At 35.7% G+C, this 16,930-nt stretch overlaps 1 protein-coding gene across 14 annotated transcripts in view; it reads right to left on the bottom strand.

Moving 5' to 3' along the window:
- DMXL1 (Dmx like 1) overlaps nucleotides 1-16,930 on the bottom strand; it is a 141,342-nt gene that overhangs the window by 26,384 nt on the left and 98,028 nt on the right. For 7 of the 14 annotated variants that reach the window (XM_021084664.2, XM_021084666.2, XM_021084669.2 and 4 more), the window contains 6 exons: nucleotides 16,431-16,632; nucleotides 14,886-15,003; nucleotides 11,164-11,226; nucleotides 4,517-4,603; nucleotides 1,213-1,334; nucleotides 216-357 (listed from right to left, as the gene is read on the bottom strand). In XM_021084664.2, coding sequence (XP_020940323.2) covers nucleotides 216-357; nucleotides 1,213-1,334; nucleotides 4,517-4,603; nucleotides 11,164-11,226; nucleotides 14,886-15,003; nucleotides 16,431-16,632 — 734 coding nt within the window. The remainder of the gene's footprint in view (nucleotides 1-215; nucleotides 358-1,212; nucleotides 1,335-4,516; nucleotides 4,604-11,163; nucleotides 11,227-14,885; nucleotides 15,004-16,430; nucleotides 16,633-16,930) is intronic. The other 7 variants (XM_021084667.2, XM_021084668.2, XM_021084671.2 and 4 more) reach the window with 1 other exon arrangement.

Genomic DNA, 16,930 nt, shown 5'->3' with positions numbered 1-16,930 from the left:
CAGGGCTCCCAAGTTGCCACCAATCCTGGTGCACCACAGTGGGAACTCCTTGTTTTCCTTTTCAAATGAAAACATATTATTCTTATAATCAAAACTTAGAATTTTCATGACTTACCAAAAAAGAACTAAAAAAAAATGTTTATATCATCCTTTACCTATTAAGTTACAGGGGAAAAAGAGGATATTTAAAAACTAATATTTTTAACTTTACATACCACAGATGCTCCTCTGCCAGTCTGTGTACTACCAAGCCATGGCATGTTGATTGGAGTACCAGGATTGCTATGTGTATATGGGGTTGTACCTTGCACAGCTGTTAAATCATCACGAGCATGTATAACCAAGAAATCTTCTGACCTACAAAGGAATATCAACTAGAATGAGAGCAAACTATCAGTGCTTTCTTTGTCCTATTATACCCGAGAGCTCTAACATATGAGTTTGTATGTACCTTTAAGGTTAATTTTCTTCCACTCTAAACTCCTAGACGATTACTTCATACATGAACAATTTCAGATCCCTTCACTTCTTCTCTTCTAAACCTCAAGTCCCCTTTTTTTTTTTTTTTTTTTTTTTTTGTCTTTTTTGTCTCTCTCTCTTTTTAGAGCTGCACCCACAGCATATGGACGTTCCCAGGCTAGGGGTCCAATCAGAGCTGTAGCCGCCAGCCTATACCAGGGTCACAGCAATGCGGGATCCAAGCCTTGTCTGTAATCTACACCACAGCTCATGGCAACACCAGATCCCTAACCCACTGAGCGAGACCAGGGATAGAACCTGCGTCCTCATGGATGCCAGTCAGGTTTGTTAACTGCTGAGCCATGACAGGAACTCCTTTTTTGGTCTTTTTTAGGGCCGTACCTGTGGCATATGGAAATTGCCAGGCTAAGGGCTGAATCAGAGCTGTAGCTGCTGGCCTACACCACAGCCACAGAAACCCCTGATCCTTAACCCACTGAGTAAGGCCAAGGATTGATCCCACATCTTCGTGTGTACTAGTTGGGTTCATTACTGCTGAGCCACAAAAGGAACTCCTGGAGTCCCTTACTTAAAGCTCCTGTTACCCACTTCTTTACTCTTTAGCACATCAATTTCCACTTTAATTACAATCTGGGAATATTTCTATAAATATGATTATTTGAAAATTATAGTTCTGGGGATATCATCATTTATACTGCAATGTCACTGAATAAAAACAAAGTATAAGGGTACCCTTTGGTTTCCAATTCTATATCATCATCTACCCAAGTATAGATCTGTGTAGCCAGGATTCCAGAAACATCTAGTTCTTGAACATCATGGCTCGAAGCAATTGCTATGCAGTTTCTATTTGCCTGAAAAATAAATCACATAGAAATTTTTAAATAAAAATGCAAATAGGTCTATGGGCTAATTGTGAAAATGGAGATACAAAATAGCCTCTAGAAATGATAACTTTAAGGTACAGAATAAACAGTATTCTCAAAAATAAATACTTTAAATTAATTTTAAAATAAAACTCTGAACAAAATAATCATCAGCTTGAGCTTGGAGATATGCTTATGTTCTAAGAATTCAAGAGCATTCAACAGAAAGCCAGTTATAAAAGGAAATGCATGAGCTACTTTATTTCTTCTCCCAGCACTGTCTTTCTAGTTTACTAGAATGGTACAATCTTCTTAAGGTTTGCATAGTTCAGAAACATGGAAGATAAAGAAGAAGGTAAGAACCCTGGATGGTACAGAAAAGTGAGGGAGATAAGGCGCTCCAAACTAAAGAAATAATGGTGAATTATTCCAATAAGATGGCATCACTTTTACCTAAAGCCTTTCAATCTTAGCAAGAAAAAGAGAATCTGGGTAAGGGTCACAAAGAAAAGGCACAGGGGTAGAACAAGAGTGGGGAAAGTACATCAGAAGATGTCATAAATGAAAAGTTGATCAGATTAAATGACACAATTTTACACATCTATGAATTTAAAATGTTCATCTCTAAAATAGAAAAAGGAGAGATATTGACAGCAAAGAAAAAATAGGACTATTATGTAAAATGCTAAAAGGAACTAATAAGAAAAAAGCTGAGACCCCAGAGATAAGTGGAAAAAGAATATTAATTAGACTGTTGGTGGAGTTCCCGTCGTGGCACAGTGGTTAGCAAATCTGACTAGGAACCATAAGGTTGCGGGTTTGGTCCCTGCCCTTGCTCAGTGGGTTAAGGGATCCGGCGTTGCAGTGAGCTGTGGTGTAGGTTGCAGACGTGGCTTGGATCCCGCGTTGCTGTGGCTCTGGAGTAGGCTAGTGGCTACAGCTCCGATTCGACCCCTAGCCTGGGAACCTCCATATGCCGCAGGAGCGGCCCAAGAAATAGCAAAAAGACAAAAAAAAAAAAAAGACTGTTGGGAGATAATTCTCCAAGGCACTTTCCATTTCTGCATGCCTTGTGAGTCAATGACTACACTATTTCACAATATTATTGCCAGGATGTCTACACAGGCAAAGTCTCTTCCTCCAGATCAAAGGGCAGGCATGTTTATTGTCCATTAGAAAAGAGCTGGGTTCTCTGAATTCAGTGTTCCTCTTCTGTAATGCATTCCATTTTGTGAAGGTACCATCTGGCCCACTTGCTATTGCTTTGTGAAAACTGTAGCTCAGGAAACCAGTGCAGAAACGCTAACATTCTACTACTGCTTTTGCTACTGGTAATAAATTATTCTATGTCTTTGGTCTTGGAGTCTTGCGCCTTCTAACAGTATCCATTAAAACTGAAAGCTAACTTGTTAGCCTGAACGCAAGGATCAATCTCAGACCCTTCACAGTTCTTGACACAAATAATTCACAACAAAATAAATGGGGAAAAGTTCAATCTCATCACCACTTTTTTTTTGGCCAAGCCCATGCTTGTGGAAATTCCCAGGCCGGGGATACAACCCATGCCACAGCAGTGACCCAAGCTGCTGCAGTGACAATGCCAGATCCTTAACCCACTGTGTCACCAGAGAACTACTCATCAGCATTTAAAAATAATGCAATTTAAAGCAAAAGATATTATTTCTCAGCTACAAATTTAACAAGGATGTAAAAAAATAACAATAAATTGGGAGAAATAAAATTTAAATAGGTAAACTCTTACAGAGGCAACAGGAGACTCTCTACATATGGATGACTATTTACTACTAGTTACTTATAAACATCCAAATAAAAGAAAAAACTAGTTTGCTTTATAGCACAGAATATTTAAAATCACATTGTCTTCAGTGGAAGGAAGGTACCTGTAGGATATAGATATTCTGTATTTGTATTTCACATGTATGTTAACATATTACATAGATATTACAAGAACTGCCAGGCTAAGGGGTTAATTCCAAACTTGCCTGCTTTGAACAGAACTCGTCACTGTTCAGGAGTGTCTATGAGGAAAATTAGACAAAGAACCCAGGGAAAGATGAGGACAGAATGATAAAGAAACTATCTAGGAGAAATCAAAGAAAAGACAGACACAGCATAGGAAGATGAAGAACCAGCTAGTAAATGATTTGTGAATGGGTAATGTCATAGGATATACATCTAAATATTTAAAAAAAATTATTTTAAAATTAGGAAGAAATATATATATATAAAGAAATATATATATATATAAAGAAATATATATATATATAAAGAAAAAAATTATTTTAAAATTAGGAAGAAATATATATATAAAGAAATATATATATAAATATATATAAAGAAATATATAAAGAAAAATATATATAAAGAAATATATAAAGAAAAAAATATATATAAAGAAAAATATAAAGAAAAAATATATAAAGAAATATAGAAAGAAAAAAAATTATTTTAAAATTAGGAAGAAATATATATATATAAAGAAATATATATATATATAAAAAGAAATATATATATATATAAAGAAAAAAATATATTCTTTAAGTTAATGGAAATAAAAAGAAACAAGTAACTAGATGTCACTATACATTTTGCAGTAAGACCATGAGGGGAGATTTAAGACAAATTTCAACCTTAAACCACTGTACCCAAGGCTGCTATGTGAGGAGCTTACAGACGACTCTAAGGAGGATGCTGAATAGAAGGCTAAGGAATAAAAAAAAAAATACCCTCACTCTAGTTGGGCAACTATTGTAGCTGAAAGCCAAAGAGAATTTCTGTGAGTCATATATAAACTTAATTTTGATCTATATTAAGAAACACATTCAAAATATTCATATAAGAAAAACAGGAAACATTTTCTTCAGATGAACTGCATGTGATGTATAAATTCTACAGGCTATTGTATATATAAATGCTTAAGACTTTTCTCTGTGTAGTAATAAAACATTTTATCTGCTATATATTTAAAAAGCAAATAAATTATCAAACAACATAATCATTTATAAAGTAAAAAATTTACTCAGGTTCCAATTTAAGGAGCAGAGAACAGCTTTGGGAAAGGGAAATACTGATACTGAATAAGCTGAAAGAATAGGAGACATTTTCCAACTATGAACACTTAAAGAAAAGAAAAATATCTATGTACTTACTTTATTAACAGCAAAGGCAGTAATGATATCAGATTCCTTATGAATAATTCTTGCTTTACCTCCAGGATATCCCAAATCTGCTTCTATCTAAATAGAGAGAAAGAAAATATAAAAATAGTGATTTTAGTAACAGATTAAAACAACATACTAATATTTCATTTAATACTTGTATAAATAAGAAACTTTAAATCCAAGGGTAATATTTTATATGCTAAATACTTCTAAAACAAAATTTGGCAGGAGGATTTTTTTCAAATATGAAGATAGTTGATATAACACACAACTTCATTAACCTCTTTATGTTCTTAAACTGCAATGAGTTAACTTTAAAATATTCTAATCACTAAAGTAAGACAAGTTTACCACATTTCTTAGTATTAGAACCCTTTGATAGTATTTTATAAATATTAAAAGGTCAGACAGTAAGAGACTGTGCAGACCAATAAAGGGTCATGTTGCATATTCTTTTTTTAAAAAACCTCTCTAACATATAAAGACCATTCTAAGCTCGTGGCCTAGAGAAGAAAAGTTAGATATAGCCAGTTGAATATATTTTACTGACTCCTGATCTAAAATATAATTTATAGGAGAAACCTGAAACCCTGAAAGGCAAAGTAATTTGCCCAAATCAGTAATCATTTCAATAGTTGAACATATCAAAGTTCCTGCTGTGGTGCAGTGGAAGCGAATCCGACTGGTAACCATGAGGTTGCAGGTTCAATCCCTGGCCTCACTCAGTAGGTTAAGGATCTGGCATTGCCATGAGCTGTGGTGTAGGTTGCAGACACGGCTCAGATCCTGAGTTGCTGTGGCTGTGGTGTAGGATTGCAGTTGTAGCTCCCATTCAACCCCTAGTGTAGGAACCTCCACATGCCTCGAGTGTGGCCCTAAAGAGCCCCCACCCCAAAAATAAATAAACATATCATAATTCAAGGTACTTTAAACAAGGGAATATATTTGAGCTTTTGCTTATTACCCCACAGATGTATACATCTTCCTACTCAGGAAAGAATACTCTATAAATACTAAAGCAAACAGGTAAAATGAAGAGCCAAGTGTTAAGAGCTGGAGACGTTACTTAATGTATGATATTATTTCATTTTATTTTATCATTCCTAACTTTCAATTTATTTATTTATTTGTTTAAATTTTGTCTTTTTAGGGCAGTACTCACGGCATATGGAAGTTACCAGGCTAAAGGTAGAATGAGAGCTGTAGGTGCCGGCCTAAGCCACAGCCACAGCAACACCAGATCCAAGCCACGTCTGCAACCTACACCACAGCACAAGGCAATGCCGGATCCTTTAATCCACTGAGCCCTCATGGATACTAGTCAGATTTGTTTCCACTGAACCGTGATGAAAACTCCCTTTCAATTTTTAAAATGAATTATTATAAAATGTTTCACAACTCATTGTGAAGTGCAAAAAATTATTAACTTGAAATTAGAGGACAAATTAACTCCCTGAAAAATTTATATAAAAAACTACAACCAGGAATTCCCATCGTGGCACAGCAGAAGCGAATCCAACTAGGAACCAAGAGGTTGTGGGTTTGATCCCTGGCCTCGCTCAGTGGGGTAAGGATGTGGCATTGCCGTGAGCTGTGGTGTAGGGTGCGGATGCAGCTTGGATCTGGCATTGCTGTGGCTATGGCGTAGGCCAGCAGATGTACCTTCGATTAGACCCCTAGCCTGGGAACCTCCATATGTCACAAGTACAGCCCTAAAAAGCAAAAACAAACAAACAAACAAAACCTACAATCAATCCCTGTCCATTGTTTGACCACAGAACTGAGTAGGGTTAGCAGTATTTTTAAAAATGGCAACTTGGAGTTCCCGTCATGGTGCAGTGGTTAACAAATCTGACTAGGAACCATGAGGTCGTGGGTTCGATCCCTGGCCTCTCTCAGTGGGTTAAGAGTCCAGCGTTGCCATGAGCTGTGGTGTATGTCACAGATGCGGCTCAGACCCCGTGTTGCTGTGGGTTGCTATGGCTCTGGTGTAGGCCAGCGGCTACAGCTCTGATTCGACCCCTAGCATGGGAACCTCCATATGCCACAGGAAGCAGCCCTAGAAAAGGCAAAAATAAAATAAAATAAAATAAAAATGGCAACTCATTTTGTCAAATGACAGTTAATCTGCAAAGTTGAAAAAGACTTACAACCAAACCAAAATAACCATATGCAAACAAAACTCTGTCACTGGATATAAAAATGTTGAATATATTCTAATCTAAAATGCAACCTGAGGAGTTCCCACCGTGGTGAAGTGGGTTAAGATCGAGTTATCTCTGTGGTGGTATGGGTTCAATCCCTGGCCTGGCACAGTGGGTTAAGAATCTGGCATTGCCACAGCTCTGGTGTAGGTCACAACTGTGGCTTGGATTTGATCCCTGGCCCAAGAACTTTCATACGCAGCAGGTATGGCCTAAATAAATAAATAAATAAATAAATAAATAAATAAAATGCAACTTGATAACAAACATAAACGAACTTTATTGTTCATATTAGCATTTTGGTTGATTTAAGGGGGAACTTCTTTTCTAAAGAAAATCTTCACTCTGAGTCCCATCAATCCAGTAAGAATGTGTAAGTCAAATTCTGCAATTTTATGACAAAATCCCAACCTATCTGCCACCTATCTGCCTGTTATCCAAAGCACACTACGTGTCTAGTACTGGTTTTTTTTGTTTGTTTGTTTGTTTGTTTGTTTGTTTTTTAAGGGCTGCACCCTTGGCATATAGAAGTTCCCGGGCTAGGGGTCAAATCAACAGCTGCTGGCCTACACGACAGCTCACAGCAATGCCAGATCCTTAACCCAATGAGCGAGGCCAGGGATGGAACCTGCGTCCTCATGGAACTAGCTGCATTCATTTCCTCTGCACCACAATGGGAACTCCCTAGTCTTGGGGTTTTGAAGGAATTAGAAACAGAGACAAATGACAAATGATATTTCCACGGAATAGAGCGATGTTCTATTTGCTAGTAATGGATGGGTGGGTGGGTGGGGGAAACATAATGGTTTGATTGGCAGCAACCCTTCAAACTTTATACTCCTAGGGAGGAAAGCTCCTTTAGGTATGAACTTCAAAAACCCTTCTTCAAGGTAGGAATACTCCTGTCCTCTCATTGTATAGATTTACTAAAACACTGTTTCTTAATAGTGTGGTCCCAAAATGACCTGCATGAGAATCTGTTAAAGGGGTTATGGTGGGAAGGAGGAATGGCATTTAGTATTAAGGGTTTATTACACATGTTTACTTCTGAGAACAGTCATACGTGGTAAAAGATAAGACTGGGGAAGTAGGCAGGGTTCAGTCTGCACAGAGCCTTACAAGCCATAATGAAGAATTAGTATTTTATTTTAAGGCTAAAAAACTACTGGAGGGTTTTGCTATGGGGCAAAACATAAAGGATGTGAGAATGGTTGTCAGGAAACTAGTTAAGAGGCTACTAGAGTAGCTGAAGTGGAAGTCAGTGGTGAATTTAATTAGGGTAGTAGGAATAACGGTAATGATTAAGTGATTAGAATTAGTATAAATTTTGCTAATGGGCTGAAGTTAGAGTATGAGTAAAAGAGAGGAAGCAAGATGACTCCTACTTTTAAGACCTGACTCAATAATTGGTATACGACAAAAGGGAAGGAAAGAGGGGGTTTAGGTTGGTTTAAGGGAAGACAGGTAATTTTATGTTTTGACACTCAGGGGGAGGTAACTGTTAGATTATATATGCAAGTGTGGCATGCATGAAATGAGCAGGACTAGAGAGATTTAAGAATTATTAGCCTACAGATAATATTTACGTCATGAGATAACCCAAAGAGAAAGTAAAGCTAGGAAGAGAAAAGGACAGGGAACTAAGTCCTAGGGCAGCCAACATTTCAAAAATAGGAGAAAAGACTGGTTAGTCCAGGAGTGGAAAACAGCACTGTGAAAGAGAAACGATGATACTGAATAAACTGAAAGAACAGGAGACATTCTCCAACTACGAGCACTTAATAATCAAAGATGATGTTATGGGAACCAAGCAAAGCGAGACTTTCAAAAAAGTAGCTGGGGTCAACACTATCAAAGGATACCAAAGAGCTGAATTAAAAGAAGACAGAGAATTGACTCCAGGAACTAGCATAGTCACAGACTAGGAGTACCTCAGTGGAGTAGGCTGGAGATAATATTTATCTCACTAGATTAGAGAAACATGTGACAGCTGGTGAAGAGGGAGGGAAGTCCACTGGGGAAGGTTCATAGGGGCATTTAATAGATTTGATAATGTTTTATTTCTGAAGCTGGGTAGTACCTAGATGATACTTGCAATATTATTCTTTAAGTTTTCTTGAACGACTTTAGAGGCAACTCTATAAATAAATTTTCTTAGATAAAGGATTAGAAAAATGGGGTGATAGATTAAAAGGTAGGTTTTTTTTTTAAAGGAAAAATATATTTGCTTATGTTGAAGAGAATACTTTAAGAGGTAAAAATTTATTACAGAGGGGAGATGAGGGATAAGTACTGAAGCAAAGTCCTTGTAAAGGTTAGATAGACCAATGGTCTGAACCAGAGTCCACAGTGCACAAGTAGATGATTTGACCTTGGATAAAAGAGTGACAGTTCATTTACTGTAAGAGAAGGCAGAACAAAACATCTACATGTAGAGCAGAAGTTAGATTTGGTGGTGGGACAATTTGGTGGTCTAAATCTCTGCTGACTGTATTTGTCAAGACAGAAAACAAGGTCATCCATGGAAAGTAACAAAGAAATATTGGAAGGTTAAAGTAAGAGCGAAAAAGTGGGGCAGATGGAAAAGAGGATGAAGAAACAATTATAATGGTAGAGTAGTTTAACTTGGGTTTTGTGGCTATAACTTTTGTTTTCTTGGCCATGCCCACCAAAAAGGGATAAAACTGGCCCACAGCAGTGACAACACTGAATCCTTATTGTTAGGCCATCAGGAAACTCCCTATAAATTTTAAAGAAGGCAAACCCCATTGGTTTGTCTTTTTAAACTACACTCAGCTATTTGGGTACAGACAGAGTAGACAGAGAGCTGGGTTTAAACAGGTTTGGAAATTTTCAAGGCAGTGTAGAGAGAATAGAGCAAAAGGTTGAGGCGAGTTTCATAATGATGGATCATGGAATCTAAGCTGAGGAATGAAGGAAGTGTGGATGTGATGGGCAAATAAAAAATACATAACTTACATGTGTTACAAATATTAAGGCCATACAACAAAATCATAGTTAAAAAAAAATGACAATGTATATAGCCTTTAAAGGTCTTCTTAATGTAACAGAACTCCTAACCTTTTTAGCCATATTAACAAACTAAAAAAAGGAAAAAACATATGATCATACTAAGAGTAGCAAAAAGAAGTCTGACAAAATCGAGAATCTATGCCTAAACACTCTCAAAAAGCTAAGAAAAGAAAGAAAACTTCTTCAACCTTACAAAGGGCATCTGGAACAACATTACAGATAACATGACAAAAGACTGAATATTCCCCCCCTCCCCCGGGATTAGGAACAAGATAAAAATGTCTGTTTTCACCATTTCTATACAATATTAGACAGGACAATAAAACAGTGGGGTATTAGCATAAGGAAAAGGAAATAGATCAATGGTCTGAACCATAGTCCAGAAATAAACCTCTACATATGTGTCTACTGACTTTTTAAAAGACAGAAAGGCAATTCAGTGGAGGACAGGATAATCTTTTCAACAAAAAGTATGGGGCCAATTGATACACAAATTAAAAAAAAAAAGTAACTTCAATCCATACTTGGCACCACATTAAAAAATTAACTCAAAATAGGGTCATAGATCTAAATTGTAAAACTAAAACTTATAAAACATCAAAAAAGCAGAAGAGGGAGTTCCTGTTGTGGCTCAGCAGTAACAAACCCGACTAGTATCCACGAGAATGTGGGTTGGGTCCCTGGCCTTGCCCTCAGGGTTAAGGATCTGGTATTGCTGTGAGCTGTGGTGTAGGTAACAGATGCAGCTCTGCTAAGACCCATAGCCTGTGAACTTCCATATGCTGCATGAGTGCAACCCCCTCCATTTTTTTTTTGAGAAATTTCCCCTCTAAAAATTACTCTGTTGAGATTGTCTTAAAATCAGAATACATGAGTCAAATTCTCATTCTTTCTGCTCTTGTTCTCAAGTATTCTGAGTACTTCACTTTGCATAAGGCAATGAATTACATTCTACTAGTACCAATAAAATAAATGCTACATAGTATTATTTAATACATTTTCAGCAATTAATATCATAGGAGAGAATTTTAACTTCAAAAGCGATACCTGCAAAAACAGAACAAGACCACTATACTTCTATAATACCTACTGCAATTACATTTTATTAAGAACTTTAGTTTTAATTACTCAGAAAAATCTGTAGCCAAAACAGGATACAATCAACTTCCTTTAGCCAAAACAGGATACATTCAACTCCCTTTAAAATTGCATTCTCTTCATAATAAAACAAACAATTTTTATGATTGCAGTATTTAACTTGTTAAAAGAAGGGTAATTTGAGGAAATAATAATTTAATTGCATTGGAAACAAAGTCCGGTCCAAAACTAAAATGCAAACCTTTCGTTTTTCTTGTTAAAGAATGCAATTCCTAATTTCAGTTGAATGATATTTTGTACCTTATTGATGTTTGGCTCCTCCATCATAGAATTTTTGATAGTTTCACAGTTGTCCTCTAATGACTTCATCAAGAAAGAACAACCACATGACAAAGAGTAAAGATAAGATGTAACATGCCAAACACTGGGGATATTTTTTAAAATTTTATTTTTAACCAAATTTATAAAACAAAAAACAAACAAAAAAACCAACACCCACTGGACTAAGTTAGTATTTTAAAAATTTTATATATTTTAAAAGAAGCATGTGTGGGGATGCATGATTAGGGTTTGGGGAAAACTTAATTTCTCAGAACTCATTAACCATCACTATAATTTTACTGTATTTCCTAAGACATTTTTACTCACTTCACTCATATGAAATGTTGACACTAAAGCAAGTTTGAGCCCAAAGTACTTTATATTATAAATTTCAGAGCTACTAGTGCCAGAGTACTATCAACTGAAAATTAAAATCAAATTGTTCTTTTAAACACTACTAAGTCCTGTCTCTATTATGATATTTCATTTCTCAAGGCAAACCTGATTAGAAAAATTTTTATTTCTAATTTTCTAATTCTCTTTTCAAGATTTAGTGAGAAATAGCCAATAAAATGCTCAGAGGCATACTTCCTTCTTAAAAGGGGATATTAGCACTTGTTAATGGAAAAGCTTGTTCAGAACCTTCAGTTCTCAGAAAACTAAAGAAAACAGAAAAAAGAACTGGAGATGAAGACAGCTGTCAGGCATTTTTAAAGTTGGAAGTAATTCAGATATATTCTATTTGCAGCTATTAATACACTTCCAAATAAGTACAAATAGGGAAGAACTTCGATTTTAAAAAATGCAAACTACACTATACAGAAAAGAGAAGATCTGAGGATATACCAGGATTTGTGCCAGCAAACTACACTATACAGAAAAGAGAAGATCTGAGGATATACCAGGATTTTAATGTCAGATGAACAAAATTTCACCTACAAACATATAAAGAAATAAAGAAACAACAGCACTCACAAAATACTCTCCATCATCTCCCACTGAAAATAGGGGGCCTGTCACGTATCTATTTCCTAACCATCTGAAAAGTCCCAGTGACATGGACTCAACTACTTAAGTATAATCATTCATTTTATACAGCAGAGAGATGGAAGGTAATTTTGCTAACACCAAAAAGAGGCTAGTCAATTTTCTAGCAAAGATTAAATGTATGCCAACTCTGTAAAGTTAATATTTTAATTAATTCCATCTAATTTGTTTCATTATATATAAAAATTTTCATTTTATATTTTTATTAAAATGTCACTGTCTTTAAGAGTATCACCATCAAGAATAAAACAAGGTAGTACATTTCTAATAACTACCATTAATGATAAAAGTTTTAAATAAGCTAAATCTATTGATCAAAATACTGCAAGGTGTATTATACTAAATTTTGGAGATAAAAAACCTAAAATCAGAGCAAGTATTTAGCTTACTGATAGCTATAAAGCTTTTAGTCTAACATCTATACTCATGCTTTTTTGTTTGGCTATGTTTATGGCATGTGGAAGTTCCCAAGGCCAGGGGTTGAACCCGTGCCATAGCAGCGATCCAAGCCACTGCAGTGACAATGCTGGATTCTTAGCCTTCTGTGCCACAAAGGATGTCCCATATTCATGGTTTTGATTAAAATAATTACAATATAAAATAACTACAATTTACTTAAGATATCTTGATACTCCAAAGAAAACTAAGAATAAAACAGCACAGGAATTTAAAATGTATAGTTGTACTCATTTATCCACTATCCCTCCTTATGTATTCTGGCTTGGTTATGCTCCTCTATTCCCTTAATGATTATATTTCCTGATTCAAATATACAATCTAGTGGTACAAGAGTTTTTTGTTTTGAGAACTATTTCCCAAACAGACTAAACTTATCAGCTGTGGAGAAGTGTTTTATTTTCCTAACTATAATAATCAAATATAGCAATAATTTTTATAAAATGAATTTGTACTTGAAATTACTATGCCAAGTTTCTATGTTGATATTACAAGGTGCATCAAAGAAACCAAAGACGGGGGTTTCTGTCGTGCCTCAGTGGTTAACAAATCTGGTTAGGAACCATGAGGTTGCGGGTTCGATCCCTGGCCTTGCTCAGTGGGTTAAGGATCTGGTGTGGCCATGAGTTGTGGTGTAGGTCGCAGACATGGCTCAGATCCCGTGTTGCTGTGGCTCTGGCGTAGGCCAGAGGGTACAGCTCCAATTAGACCCCTAGCCCGGGAACCTCCATATGCCCCAAGAGTGGCACTAGAAAAGGCAAAAAGATAAAAAAAAAAAAAGAAACCAAAGAAGTAATAATAAGTAGAGTAAACATGTTTTTTTATACAGAACAATACAGTAGTGCTTTATATATCATTATCAGGATGCTTTAACTTATAATAAATGATTTCAAGTGAAAGTATGTTTAAAATAAGAACTATTATCTCACCAGTAAATTTATTCTAATTAGTCTGACACTCCTACAGAGTGCATTCATTTTTAGTTTTATTTACACCAAATTTTTCTGAACTGTTTTAAAGATAATTCATATACTCAATATTTATAATATATGTGACATCAGGTTAAAGAGAAATACATAAATTTGCATTGTATCTAATTGTATGTATTTAACTAAATTTCAATGTTATACTAAGGTATACAGATCAAAAGTCTCCTGAGTTAGTAAGAACATTATGTATTTTGTTTCCTAGCTTGGCTAATTCAAATATATTTAAATAAAATCAGACAAAGAGTAATAATGCACATACAGTTGCCTCTTAAGTTAGTTCTTAAACTGAGAGACAATGAGATATACGTGATTTTCCCTTTTCAGTAAGACTAGATGCTATCTTGTTATTTTGCTATACTTGTCTATTAAGAAGCCAATCTATTTCCTTATTTTTTCCAACTTAAACATCTTCCTTTTTCCCTCTAACTTCCAAAACTGTGTGAAGCTTGCTTTTCAGACAAGTTCACTGCTTTTCAAAATATGATCCACTGACCAGCTGCCAGTCTTGAACTCTGCTACTGACCCATGAGAAGGTAAGGAACTGACTTTATCACTAAGCTTACTGTTTAGTTTATCCAATATTTTTAATAGCAAAACCTTCCTTTCAAAGAAGGAAGTAATATGCTAATTTACATTCTAGTACAAGTTCCCCACATCATCAAACTGGACTTATTAGCAGCACTGAGCTACATGAGAAAACTAATCTTTATGCTGATAACATCAAGGTACAATCAACCAATTACAGTATAATTATCAATTAACTGGAGTTTGTAAAAATTCACTAAGAAGTATTGATTAATACAGTAAAAAGAAAAAGAAAAACATCTGCAATGTTTTCAGTATACAAACCTAGTTTCAATGAAACTTCTAAGGTAAACTTTATCACATGAAAACCACGGGAAGTTTCCAATTTGTCTCTTAATATGGTAATCATGACAACTCAAAACACAGGAAAGAAGATATAGAATATTAAGACAAACAGTGACTCAAATACATCTGAATCAGTTACTTTAAATTAAACTGATTAGGAAAGTACTGACCCTGTCTATCTTTTTCAATCATTTTTCTATGCATTAACTGCATAGTATGTTTTTAAGACATAAAAAATTAATTTTTAAAAAGTCTGTAAAATGCAACTTATTCCTTATCATTACAAAATACAAAAGACTTTAATAATAAAATAGCAATCAAGTTTTAATATACACAGACCTCATTTAGACACCTTTTCTTTGTGAATATATTTCTGATAAAGGTTTCCTGAATTTCTTCCTGCTTCACCAAGTACTGCCAAAGTCTCTTCACAGACAGTGCCAGATGGTGATTCGATCTACAGAGAAATAATACATCTCATTACACATTTCAGGGATTTCTGGTTAACCTGACCACACTTTCTTGGTGCTATATGAACGTTCATAATAATAATTTAACCAGAATCACATTATCTAGGGTAGCAATCAGCAAACTTTTTCTTTTGTCTTTTTCAGCTGCTCCTACAGCATGTGGAAATTCCCAGGTCAGGAAGTGAATCTGAGCCACAGATATGACCTATGCTACAGCTGCAGCAACACTGGATTCTTAACCTGCTGTGCCATAGTGGGAACTCCTTCGGCAAACTTTCTCTTGTAGGATAAGGTAGTAAATACTTCAGGCTTTGTGGGCTATGTGGTCTCTCCTACAACTACTTAACTTTGTCACTGAAGTGGGAAAGCAGTCATAGGTAATACTAAAATGAAAGGGTGTGGCTATGATCTGATAACCTTATTTACAATGCAGAAGGAGAGGTGGATTTGGTCCTGTGGCCTGCAGTTTGCTGATCCTTAATCTAAGAACAGAAGATCTAACAAAAGAGGTATACTTCCTAGAAGAGATCTAGAATCACTGCTACTCAGTGTTGTTTGGGAACACAGAATGGACCATGAACTCTGTTACTGATGTGCAATGAAGTAAGAGCCAGTGAAAGAATGTAAATCAACTACGTGACTAAACCACTATTGTTAGTTCAATTAACATTTTTTTTGTAGCAAGACATTCCTAATGAAGCAAGCACTGAACTGATTTACCTTTTGGTGTAAATGTTTTATTTTTTTATATATAGTAAGAGTTTGCTAACTGGCTATTCTGAATAGCTCTTTTCTGTGTTTTTGTTTTGTTTTTCTTTTTTTCTTTTTTTTTTTTTTTAGAGCTGCACTAGCAGCATATGGAGGTTCCCAGGCTAGGGATCCAATCGGACCTGTAGCGCTGGCCTACACCTCAGCCATAGCGATGAGAGATTCGAGCTGCATCTGTGCATGAGTTAAGTGTAGGATCCTTAACTCACTTAGTGAGGGCAGGGATCGACCCCTGTGTCCTCATGGGTACTAGTCAGGTTCGTTAACTGCTGAGCCATGAAAGGAACTGCTGAATACCTCTTTTCTAAAGCAGACGTCAGTTAATACTGGCCCACAGTTTAACTCCAGCCTACCTTTCGTATTTGAGAATAAAGTTTACTGGATTATAGCTTTTTCTCTACAATGCAGGGTTGAATAGCTGCAACAAGGATTGTAGTGACAGCAAAGCCTAAAATATTTACTATATCAACCTTTGCAAGAAATGTTTGTTAACATCTGGACTACAATACGCATCACACAAAGATACAGATATGAGCCTAGAACAACAAATTAAACACAGAAGTACTTATTTTCTTAAAATACCACCTGACAAAATTCTGATTTAGTAAAACTCAGACTTAAAAATAGTATTCATTTGAAAACCTACTTGAAAGGAGTGTTTGAAGGTTCTAGCAAAGCTTTGTGGCGGAGAAGTGCAGGACCTGCCGACACACTCTCTTCAGAGGTATGACTCGCAATATAGTTTTGAGGTGGCCCACCATGGATTTCAAGTCGTCGAAGAAGAACTTGTTCCCAACACTGCAGAGTTTTTAGAACAGCATGACAAAGTGGTGAACTAACTGGAAGCTCTAAAAAGAGAAAATAAAAATGACCCACATTTATATTCTGTAGTATAATGTTATATTCTGTAATAAAATGTTATATTCAATGTTAAGAATGACTGAAATAAGATATTAACACACATTTTTGGCAGAGGAGATGTGAAAAAGGGATGGGCACAGAAATTCAGAGGACTGAAAAGGAGGCCATAAATCTGTATAGCATTTCAGATTAGGCCTTCTCGGACAGTAGAAAAAAATGGGTCATCTAAGCCAAATTTACATCACATACTCCATAATATACCACTAGAGCTTGGTAATAATATTT

This window comes from Sus scrofa, chromosome 2 (genome assembly GCF_054392235.1).
Source record: "Sus scrofa isolate SSC_HxYL_T2T_F1_AM1 chromosome 2, Sscrofa_HxYL_maternal_Yorkshire_Landrace_v2.0, whole genome shotgun sequence".
NCBI classification, from domain to species: domain Eukaryota; kingdom Metazoa; phylum Chordata; class Mammalia; order Artiodactyla; family Suidae; genus Sus; species Sus scrofa.
This window is presented reverse-complemented; position numbering and strand designations above follow the sequence as displayed.